The 12,519-nt window shown below is 43.6% G+C and overlaps 1 protein-coding gene across 1 annotated transcript in view; it reads right to left on the reverse strand.

The window, feature by feature from the left end:
- ADGRG4 (adhesion G protein-coupled receptor G4) overlaps window positions 1-12,519 on the reverse strand; it is a 194,138-nt gene that overhangs the window by 92,987 nt on the left and 88,632 nt on the right. Inside the window, exons 4-6 of the mRNA XM_030209905.1 lie at window positions 8,301-8,465; window positions 4,821-4,946; window positions 1,274-1,368 (exon numbers count right to left, since the gene is read on the reverse strand). Of these exons, the coding sequence (XP_030065765.1) occupies window positions 1,274-1,368; window positions 4,821-4,946; window positions 8,301-8,465 (386 nt within the window). The remainder of the gene's footprint in view (window positions 1-1,273; window positions 1,369-4,820; window positions 4,947-8,300; window positions 8,466-12,519) is intronic.

Below are 12,519 nucleotides of genomic sequence, written 5' to 3' on the forward strand. Positions count from 1 at the left end.
AGGTCCCTGGAGCAGTTTTAGTGGGTGAAGTGCACTTCAGGCAGGTGGACCCAGGCCCATCCTCCCCCTACCTGTTACACTTGTGGTGGTAAATGGGACCCCTCCAAAAACCCCCAAAGCCCACTGTACCCACATGTAGGTGACCCCCTTCATCCCTTAGGGCTATGGTAGTGGTGTAGAGTTGTGCAGAGTAGGTTTTGGGGGGGGATTTGGGGGGCTCAGCACCCAAGGTAAGGGAGCTATGCACCTGGGAGCAATTTTTGAAGTCCACTGCAGTGCCCCTTAGGGTGCCCGCTTGGTGTCCTGGGATGTGAGGTGGACCAGTGCACTACAAATGCCCCAACTGTATTATCGAAACAAAAGATGGCTGGCCATCTTTTTAGATAATACGGTCGGGGACAGCTCTTTACGGTGCCAGCCATATAGATGTCCGGCCATCTATTTGGCCGGCGCCGTTCGATTATGCCCTCTATGTTACATTAAACAAATAGGGAATCCAGAATTGGTGAAATAAACTTATATTCCCTATTACGTGATCAAAAACTATTTTGTGTGGAAGGTTTACTAAGGAATACCCCCCCCCCCCCCACCCATGATAAAATTGCAGCAATGATATTAGAAGATTCATTCTGTAAGGTGATCCACTCTCCAAAACCCAGTTGAATTACTCAGAGTAGGGGATTGTCCCCCCGGATTCTATATAGCGTGCCTAGAGATCTGCACCGAAATCCAAGCATATTCTATAACAACACGCGTAACTTAATTGGTTTAACAAGCTAGTCAGCATTGATAACAGCTCTTAACAAGCAATAATGAGCACTAATTGGCAATAATTAGAATTTACGCGCACAACTCGCTAAATGCATTCTGTAATGCAGTGCGCCTAATTTCTAACTTGCACAGGCAAAAAGGGGCATGGTTATAGGCGGGGAAATTGGTGCTTCTTGGGCATTCCAAAATTTACGAACGTAATTATAGAAAATGGCCCAGTGCGCCTAAATCTACTCGCCAGGATTTACCCCATGTTTTTGTTGGTGTAAATGGAGGCATGTTGTTTTAGGCGCTGAGATATCAACTAAATGTATTCTATATACAATGCCTAAATCTAGGCACTGCTTATAGAATACACTTAGTTGGCATTGATTTCCAAGCCTATTTTTTTAGGCGCCATATATAGAATCTCCCCCTGTAAGTGTAAAATTCCACATATTACATCAATTTGAAAATAACAGTTTTCCACATCAATAAATCAAAAACCATATATTCTCTTTACCCATGCTTCAGTCAGTCTTGATAAGTTTTCGGTAACACTGTCATCCTGATTAACATCCAGAACGGTAATGATGATTCGGATGATATAGAAGGTAACTGCAAATCATTAGGACACAAAATTAACATTAGTTCATATCTTCATTCAGAGGGAAAGTCATAACAGAGGCAATTGTTATGTCGGCTTATTTTACCCCAAGTCATGCTATTTTAGCACAGGGTCTCATTTTACGCAATGAGACCCTCTGCTAAAATAACCCAACTTGTGGTAAAATAACCCAACTTAACAGTAGCCCACATTGATAACTTCCCCCCAATTAAATTTTTACTGAAGAAAAACAGATCATACAAGCATAAAGAAAAGTCAAGACAGAATAGAATTATTTCTAAATTTATCTGGGAGGGTAAAAGATCCAGGATGGGTTTCAGATCTTTGCTGCTACAATGTTGAAAACTCAGCTATTTGTTGATGTGTTCAGATAGGAGCAATGCTATAAGGGGTCCTTTACAAAGGTGCACTAGCGTTTTTAGTGCATGCGTTAAATAAACACTAAAGACATCCATATATTCCTATGAGTGTCTGTAGCATTTAGCGTGCGCAAATCATTAGTATGTGCTAAAAATGCTACCATGCCTTTGTAAAAGACTCCCTAAGTGAGGAACAGTATTTCTTTGTTTCTGATTTTATGTATGTATGGTTTTTTTGTAAACCGTCTAGGGATTAGGCGATGCATACATTTTTAAAATACATAAATTAGACAAGATGAGGTGGCTTTACCAAATTTGAAGAAATCTTACTGAGAAGCACAACTCAGGAATCTTCACTCACTTTGGACATTTTGTGCATGTTATAGATTATTATAAATTACATGTGTAACTGTGAGTCCTGAAAAACAAAAGGAGTGGGAAATAGACCAGGCTAACCAGAAACAGACGAGACTTCAATTGATGTTAAAACAGTTTATTGATGAAGACTCGACACAGTACTGTGTTTCGGCAGTAAGCCTGCTTCAGGATTCTAATTAAATGACAATAAAGCATAAAACATAATGAGATGATAAAATAAGCATAAAACATTGACAACAAATATATATAAAATATTTAATAGCACAAATATATAAATGTAAAAAATTGTATTTAAAAGAAACAATTACAGAAAACTTAAAAAAAAAACAACCAGACTAAAATAAATAGAAATCAAGGACTGACCTTTATAGAAATTACGTAAAACCATTGAATGGTCAATAACCCGTTGGTGTAAAAAGAAGAAGGAATATGGTCTAAAAGGAACAAATATGTTTACTGAAAACATGTCAATTGTGCAATGTGCTCTGAACCAATAATACACATGTTTGTATAATGATGTTCTATTGAAGAGTATTGTATAAAGCTTAGTAAAAGAGTCTCTGACATTATTCATTTATTTTAGGATGTGATTCACTCTCTGGATGTAGCTTCACAGTGATATTGTGCATTAGTCCAACCACATCTATTCTTATCTGGGGGGTGGTGAAAGAATGGGCTCCACTTGTTAAGTCCTGCCCACAGAATTCCAGAATCATACTGTCATGGCGGAGATAAATGCACTGCTTGTAATGGTGTCATAGGTGCCAGCTCTGTGGGTGCTTGGGCTTCCCAATGTTTCTATGATATACTTTATTAAATTTGGAGCAGAAATCAAAGGAAGGGAGGAAGGAAGTGTTTCTGTACCCCAGTTACTGCTCTCACCTCCCCCTCTAGGCTACTGGCTAGAATATCTGACTAACAGGCTACAAGAGGAAGAGAAAGAGAGAGATGTTTTGCAGCCTGTTGGCCTGCCTCAGAAGTCTTTCTATATAATCTGAAGAGTAAAACCATCCAATGTAAAATATGCCAATCAGCATTGAAGGCAACTTGTCACTCACCTCGAGAGTACGATTAGATCTTGTTATTTTTTTCTACAAAGGACTTTCTTTTTCAAGACCAATTGTCTTCAATGCTGGTTGGCATATTTTCCATTGGATGGTTTTACTCTTCAGATTATATAGAAAGACTCCTGAGGCAGACCTTTGGCCAAAATATAGTGCTGGGTCGAGTCTTCTATCAATAAACTTGTTCAATTAAGAATTTGACGTCTCTTTGATTTTTTGGAGAGCTTGGTCCACTTCCCACTTTCTTTGTATCTGTGTGCTTTTCGTAGGATTTCAGTGTTCCTCCACCTTGGTGGATCTTGTTTGTGCACTAATGTTGTCATTAGTACACAGTCATTTTTTAAAATTACCATGGGAGCTCTTACCACCACCTATTTTGTAGGCGGTAAGGGCTTCCATGTTATCTGTGTGTTAACGAGCGGAAATGTAGATATGCTAAGTGGTTAGCACAGGAAGGCCCATGCTGTGCCCTGACATACCCCCTAAAAAAACCTAAAATATATTTAGCATGTGATTACCATGTGCAAAAACTAACAAGTGACACTTTAGCACTGGTACGTTAGATGCATGTTATCACCTAATACAGCTTAGGAAAAGGATCCCTAAATTATTTAAAAAATACAAACAAATAAATTGGTCGAGTAATGGACAATTTTATTACTCTAATGAATGTTTAAAAAGTCAACATTTTTTGGGTCTCCAAAAACTTTAATAGAACTTGTGGGTCCTTAGTACTTCTAAAAGTTGTATCTTTATACATTCATGAGCCTAACAGTTTATAGTTTATTTAGACATACTAGACCACTCTAGCTGCCAAAACAGAACATTTATAAAACTATAGTTTTGAGAAATCAAGAAAGGAACGCAAATTTCGATAGTAAAGATACAAAGAGCAGGGGAAAGGGACAGGCAGAGAAGTGGATAAAGTAAGATTGAATCTCATGCTGGAAACCCCATCAATCCGGGTCCTCGAAAACCTGCTTAAAGAGAACGGCTTTCAGATTTGCTTTAAAGGACTTCTGAGATAATTCACCGTGTAGCGAACGCGGGAGAGAATTCCACATAAAAGGGGAAAGGAAGAAAAAAACACTATCAGGTGACTTTTTGAAAGAGAAGAGCGCTCATCTTCCGACACAAATCGGGAGATGGGCGTCCTCGGTTTCCATTATTGATGAAAACCAGGGACGACCGTCTCAAAAATGACCTAAGGATGACCATCTCTAAAGTCGACCTAAATTTCATGATTTGGGCATCCCCAACCATATTATCGAAACAAAAGATGGACGCCCATCTTGTTTCAATAATACGGGTTGCCCCGCCCCTTTACGGGGCCATCCTACGAGGACGCCCTCATGAAAACTTGGGTGCCCTGTTCGATTATGCCCCTCCATGTCTGGTAGATTCATAAAGAGCAGATTTAGGATTAGGAAGAACGAGGCAGTGGTCGTTAATGGAGTAAATGATCCTTGTGGGAGAATAGGGGATGGTAAGACGTGCAAGGTAATCTGGAAGACCTACTCAGAGTGCTTTAAATGTTAGAAGAGATATCTTGTAAGTAATGCGTTTCTCTACCAATTTCATAATTGCATAAAATAATAATTCTCTCTGAGGTTACAGAAATGCTGTTTTACAGTTTCATACCATGTGGTGGCGTAGCAGAGGCATCAAATGTTGACGTATACACCGTAGTCAGTGGCACTGAAGAGACTGAGGGACTTGAGAGGTTTGCTGGTGACGAATGTGTTCTTGTTGTTTCTCCAGGGTACGCTGTCAAACATGACAGTGAATATTCCATAAGCAAAAAAAGACTTAGAGGGGGAAAAATAATCCAAATCAATAAACCACCCAAACTGTGTAAGAAAGAGGGAAACTCCACCTGCTCAGTGTCAATGGAGAAAAGACCTCGGTGACAAATACAGAGAAAACAGGGGGAACTTAGACCCTGAGAAAAATCACCACCATAGGTCATGTAAGCAAAAGAGTTTTTCTGATCTATGAAGGTTAATTTTCTCAGGGTCTAAGTTCCCCTGTTTTTTCTGTATTTGTCACTGAGGTCTTTTCTCCATTGTTTGAGTGGTTTATTGAAGTGGACATTCCTTGACATTTCTTGGTTCATTATTCTCATAAACTTTATATCCATATTGTAAAATTGTACAGTACTGGACAAAACATACTGTCTACATTTCATTTATTCATGCAGTAGAAAGAGATGAATCGTGTTCTTCTTATCATTGCTTTGGCAGCTGTGTAGTGTAGAATCATTGTAGTAATATTTACATACTGATTCTCTTTCATGGGGCCAATAAAGGGATTACTCCAAGATGGGAAATAGATATTTAAAATTATTAAAAATTTCAGTCCCCTCATCAGTTAAGTTCCTTTTTGGTTGGAGAAGCCAAACAAACCAATCTCTGTCCCCACCCCCAAGCTCTCTAGTTGCTGATGTTGTGGTGGATAAAGTATTTGGGGGGGGGCATGGCTCCAATGACCCACCCCATTCCACTGCCTGAGTCCACCTTTCCAAATAGTGCTCAGGGCAGCTTATTACATTTGTTAATGTATGAGCCACATCGACCACTTTTTAACTTTTGAAATTCTGCGTAGCACAGGTATAGTGTGTTCAACATATGGACCTAGAGCTAAAGACTGTCCGCCCACTATTCAACGCTACTTAACCGATATTCAGCGCTACTCTTTGGGATTCCGGAATCTTGCTACTCCTTGGGATTCTGGAATCTTTATACTCTTTGGGTTTCTGCCAAAGAGTACTTGTGACCTGGATTGGCCACTGTTGGAAACAGGATACTGGGCTAGATGGAGCATTGGTCTGACCCAGTATAGCTATTCTTATGCTCTTATTAAACAGCTCCTGGCTAGTTCAAGAGCCTTAAGCCAGCTAAGTGCTAATATTCAGCATGACATAGCCAGCTTTCTCAGCTGAATATTAGCGCTTAGAGGGAGATCCTATATATGGCGCCTGTAAAATCAGCACTGAAATCATTGCCAACTAAGCATATTCTATAATCGGCGTCTAACGTTTAGTTGATATCTCAGCACTTAAAACTATGCGCATCCATTTACACCAATGAAAATGTGGCGTAAATCCCGGTACGTAGATTTACACATACTGGGCCATATTCTATAACTACGTGCATACATTTCAGAATGCCCAAGAAACGCCCATTTTCCAGCCCATAACCACACCCATTTTGCCTGCACACTTAGAAGTTTGGCACACTTCATTACAGAACACGCTTAGCGAGTTCTGGGTGTAAATTCTAATCAGTACCAATTACTGCTCATTATTGCATGTCAAATGCTGTTATCAGCACTCATTAGCTTGTTAAGCTATGTGCGTTTTATAGAGCCTCTAGGCGCACTATGTAGAATCCGGGGGTTAGCGGCTAACTCAGTCAGCAGCTATGTTGTGCAACCTAGCTGGTTAGTGCCAATATTCACTTGCTACGTTTGGTGGCCAGATAGACTCTCATAAATAGCAGGTTGTTAAGCACTGGGATGATGTGCAGTAAGTGTGAATTCTATATCGGCAACTACACATATAATTGTTGTTATAGAATACTAGCGTCAGTCCTAAGTTACATACCTAACTTTATGTGCAAGCACATACACTAGCTCAAAGGATGGTGTAAATATTCACACTTAACTGCTGTCAGTCAGGTACATAACACATTATATTCTAGAACCCACGTGCATAAGTGCTAGGCACGCCCCTGACCCGCCCATGCCCCTCCAGGTCTATGTCCGCTTGCAAATTAGCACTATGGATTTTGTGTGCACAATTTGCAGAATCACACCAAAGAGCAGTTATGCATATTACTGCTAATTAGTGCTAATTAACACCAATAATAGCCAATAGGTTGTTAATGCCAATTGGAAAATTATTATATTATGTTATGAGCGTAACTGACAGTATTCTGTAACTTGTGCATGCAACTACGCATCTACCCAGTTAGTCCTGCTCACTGGGTCCATACCTAGATTTTCAGTAGCATAATCTTGGAACTCTTGTTGAAGTAATGTTGTGAACTCTTGTGGGCATTTTGATATATAGGGTATAGGACCTCAACCGAGATTCTAGTTAGGTTTTTAATTTAAATATATTTGTTAAATGTGTTTTTCTAAGAAACATAATAAAAAATTAAAAGGAATTCATATTTTAATTGTACAATGATTGTTAGTAGTATAAGTTCGTCATTGTTAGCAGGTGATGATCCTGAGATAAATAGTGATTAATATTCATTGTAGATATCCTGAAAACCTGATTAGCTGGGTGTGCACTGAGGAATGGGTTAATGGCCCTCGATGTAGAAGAGAATTTATAGTTTTGATTAGTTTACTGTACTCCAAAGACTAGTTCAGAGGTTTTCAACCCCGTCCTGGGGGCACACCCAGGCAGTCGGGGTTTTCAGGATATCCCCACTGAATTCAATAGGAATATCCTGACAACCCCGACTGGCTGGGTATGCCCTGAGGACTAGATTGAAAACCTCTGGACTAGTTGTCAAATGTTAATTTTGTAAAATTAATCAAATAAGTTTTAAGTTAAACCAAGCAGGAGTATATCTGTAGATCTACCTTTAAACTGCTTTTTTTTTCTAAGGGGAGATGGGGCAGGGGAGGGTTGTAACTTTAGGTACTTGGGGCAGATTTCTGTATAATTTAGGTTCCTGTACATACAAAAGAACTGTTTACTGATCATAACTTATAAAGCCATGACACACAAGCTGTCATCCATTTGCAAAAGTTACTGCACAAATAATTCAAAATGGCAAGGTATGCTGTCTAGTGGCAGTAACAGGACCTTTCTATAGTAAGGTTTCTCTTTTAGCAATCTTGATGCTTTGGTAAACTTCTGATTATCAGTTGTTAAAGTAAACAGTTTTTTTCTTCAAATACTACACTTCCCTCTCTAGCCCAACAGATACTGAAAATGACAGTTGGGCTTATAAAATCTTGTCTGTTAAAACAGTAAAGTTTACTGGACAATGCAAGAGAGATCCTGGAGATTCTGTTGTGTTTCTCATTCCTATGTAGTGAATTAGCTCAATGAGAGAATGCTATCTGATAATACACATGTATAACAAGAATAATAAATTATACTTAGAACAGCAGTGGATGGAGCAGGTTCAGTAGCTCTGGATGTGGGAGCTGCAGTTGAAGGCGTAGATGGAGGTGTAACAGTGGATGGAGTTACCGCAGCTGATGCTGATGTGGTTCTCAATATTAGACTTGGTGTCACTGTTGATGTTGTTCCTGAAGGTTTTGCTAAAGGTAAAATGCTAATTTTAATTTATCTTTGAAGCAGAAATTTCACTAGCTACTGTACAGAGGCATAGCTAGACCTTCAATTCTGGAGGGGAATGAGCCCAAAGTGGGTAGGCGGCATAAAACTTTGCCCCACTCCCTGCTATCATCCTTCACTCTTCTATCCATGCCTCCCCATAACCCCCAACTCAAACTTTAAATACCAGACCTGGCATGGATCCCCAAGCTCTACCAGCAGAGGAAGTCCTCCTCTGGTGGCTGGAAGCTCCCCAGTGTTGGTAGTCAGCAGAGCTTTCCATGGGCCTTCACTACACCATCGCCCCCCTTCCCCATGCATGCTCAATTTCTGTGCATGAGCAAAAAATGAGCATGCATGGGGCGGGGGGGGGGGGGGGCAGCAGCATAGCAGTGGCTCATGGAAAGAGTCACTGAACATGAACATTGGGGAGTTTCTAGCCACTGAAGGAGGACATCTTCCACTGGCAAGGCTTGGGGATTTCCCCCAGCCCCAACAACACTGCCACAATATGGGGGGGAGACCTGAGCTGCAGTGGGAGAGAGAGTGCACAGTCTTGGTTCTGCCTGATCTGAGCAGCAATATGCATTTTGCCTAAAGCCGGCAGAAAAAACAGCAGCTCACCAGATTTTAGTTCTCCGGGAGCTCTGAGCATGGGCGTAGTTTGGGGGGGGGGGGCGAGGGGGACATTGCCCCCTCCAAACACAGGGCTGGTGCAACGCTGCAGGCAGCTCTTCCCACCCTCAGCTCCCGGACAGGCTTCCTCTTCGTTCCTTCCTGCCCCCCCCCCTTGCACGCATTTAAACCTTTTATTTTCATCGCAGCAACGGAAGTGAAGCACACAGCACAGCGGGCTCACCTCCAGCCTCTCCCTTCCCTCACTCAGTGTCCTGTCTTCTTCCTGTTTCTGTGAGGGCGGTACATTGTGTGAGGGAAGGGAAAGGCTGGAGGTGAGCCCGCTGTATTGTGTGCTTCACTGCCGTCGCTGTGCGGAAAATAAAAGGTTTAAACACGCGCAGGGGGGCAGGAAGGAACAGAGAGGAAGGCTGTTGGGGAGCTGAGGGAGGGCAGGGAGAATCGCTGGACATGGATGGGGGGAGGGGGAGGGGGAGAGAACAGATCGCTGGACATGGAGAGGAGGGGAGGGCAGGGGGAGAGAAGAGCAGTGGTGTAGCCAGACCTGACATTTTGGGTGGGCCCAGAGCTAGTACGGGTGGGCACTATGTATATAGGTGTGAGTAGCATTTCTTGGGATACTTCTAAATAATGCCTTAGAGTGCACTTGATGAAGGATTTCTAATGAACAGTCTGCCCAACAAGTGTCCTGCATCAACATAAACCACATAAATACTCAGAGACTATGGTGCAAACCTTAGCACCACCAATTCTGAACACACAAATATCAATAACAGCACCTTTAAAAAGGCAGCGGTGAATATACACAACAGCAATACGTGTCCCATTGGAAAAGCCAAACAAGTCAGACTGATATAGATCCCCTCACAAGCCACATGCCAGAAGAATCTTTCACCTTGGTCACATGCAGAACACAGACCAACCCTCATCAATTACAGAATAAAGGACCAAAACGTTTAAATTGTCCTATAACTCAGCATCAGCTCTACTCTTTCTTGTTCCCCCCCATCCCTCCCTGTAGCCCAGTGGCGTACCAAGGGGGGGGGGGGGCGGTCCGCCCCTGGTGCACGCCGCTGGGGGGGGGGGGGGTGCCGCGCACCTGTCTGCTTCGCTCGGTCCGTGCTCCCTCTGCCCCGGAACAGGTTACTTCCTGTTCCGGGGCAGAGGGAGCATGGAACGAGCGACGCAGACAGGCGCGCGGCACCCCCCCAGCAGGTAAAAATGCACCCGGGGGGGTGTTCTTTCGCCGGGGGGGGGGTCGCACTGCACCTGGGGGGGGTCCTTTCGCCGGGGGTGGGGGTCACGCTGCATCCGGGGGGGGGCGCATCGGCGATCCGCCCCAGGTATCAGCCACCCTAGGAACGCCACTGCTGTAGCCTGACATCAGCCCTACCCATTCCTTCTTACCACCCCTCCATCCCTGTAGCCTGGCATCAGCTTTACCCTTCCCTTCCTAACCTGCCCCCCCCATATATTCCTATAGCTCAGAATCAGCCCTACCCATCCTTTCCTACCTCCCATCTATCCCTGTAGCCGAACATCAGTCCTTCCCTTCTCTACCTTACCCCCTCCTATCCCATTCAACCCCATAGCCCAGCATGCAGACCATCCACATAGCCCAGCATCAGCCCTTCCCTTCTCTACCCTAACCCCATCTCCATAGCCTGACATCAGTCCTTCCTTCCCTTCTCTACCCTCCCCTCCATCCCTCCCTCCCTGTAGTCTAGCGTCAGCCCTATCCTATCCCTTACCCACCCCCATAGTCTGGCATCTCCCCCATCCTGAGGCACATCAGCATTAAATATAAAACCTTTTGTTTATTAATGACCTGAGCACTACAGAGCCCCCCCCCCACCCCATCCACTTTAAATATAAAGCTTTTTTTTTTTTAATAATTTCAACATGGGCACTACAGAGAACATCCCCACCTAAAAACCCACCAACATAAAATCATATACAACCTTTTTTAAATTTTAACCTGGGCACTAAGCCCTCCTCCACCCAGAAACCCACCAAATAGTAACATTTATTGTTGGTGGGGTTGTGGGTGGGCTCTTCACTGCCTAGGGGGGAAAAGGTTTTTAATGATTAAACATGTTTTTCCCCCCTATGCAGTGAAGAACCCACCCCCACCCATTAGCCCACCACTAGCATTACACTCACTATACATATTACCTGGACAGCTGTGCTTGATTTTCCCAAACTTGTGTGCACATGGTGGAAGATACAGATTTAGAGAGCACTGCAGACTGTGCGCCATGTGCTGGCTCCTGTGCCTGTTTGGGGCTGTGGAGGGCAGCTGAGGTCTATCTGGGGGGGGGGGGGGGGGCTCAACTGAAGGGTGATTCAGGCAACGAGGGTCCAATAACATTTTCTCCTGCAGCCAGCTACAGTGGAGGAAACCTGGCAGCTGAGCTGCGGAACTGGCACAGATTTTTTTGTATGGCGCCGGACTGCTTGCACAGGGGCGCTGGGAGTAATGAGAGCACGACCAATGGGAGAAAGAGCAGCAGAGCACAGCACTGCGTCAGTAGAGGCGCAGCATTAGAGTGGACAACTTCCTGACCCGGACAAAAAAACAATTAAGCAGTTTACCGCAGGTAGGACTCAGAGCCATGGACTTAGTTTGACTGTTTCATTTGGGGGGGGGGCAAAGGATGGGGCTGGGCATATTAGCATATTCATTATGGTTATTCCCCAAAATGCCAGCTCTTTCTCCCTTCCTTCCCTAGCACTCCCTCTTCCTCTCCAGTAGTATTTCCCCATCCCCTTTCCCATACCAAGTCAGTGAAGACCTTAGAAATGCATAAGCTCTATATGTAGATCCTTAAAGAGGTAGTGTGTCATGATTTAGGCTCTAAAACCCTTTCTAATGTTTTGGTGCCACCTCAGGAAACCCAACACACAATCTCTCCACTGCTAAACACTATACACAAACTTGTGCAAAAACACACTCATAACCTTCCCAAACCATAACAGCACTAATTCCAAGGACAAGACAAGCTACAACCTTATGCATGGAAAGGCAGCACTGTAATTACACCGGGCTCTAAAACACTAGTACACTACCTAATGAAAAAACAAAACAAAAAGGGCTGCAAATACTACACGCTAGCAGAATACTGCACCTTGATCACTCATGAAAAACACATGGCATAGCTCTCAATATTGTTCTTTAGCCCCTCCACCCCCCCCCACCCCTGAAACAGCCCCCTCCTTCCAATCCCCCTTCTACCCAGCTTGTGACATCAACCCCCCACCACCACCCGGGCCTACCTCAGATCCCTAGTGGTCCAATGGGGGAGATGGGGGCAGAAGTGAATTCCACTTGCCCTTGTCCCTATCAGCCTTGTGCTACTGCTGGCATCTAGGTCTATACATGTATATCCTGTTAGGCATGTT

This window comes from Microcaecilia unicolor, chromosome 7, assembly GCF_901765095.1.
Source record: "Microcaecilia unicolor chromosome 7, aMicUni1.1, whole genome shotgun sequence".
In the NCBI taxonomy this organism is placed as follows: Eukaryota; Metazoa; Chordata; class Amphibia; order Gymnophiona; family Siphonopidae; genus Microcaecilia; species Microcaecilia unicolor.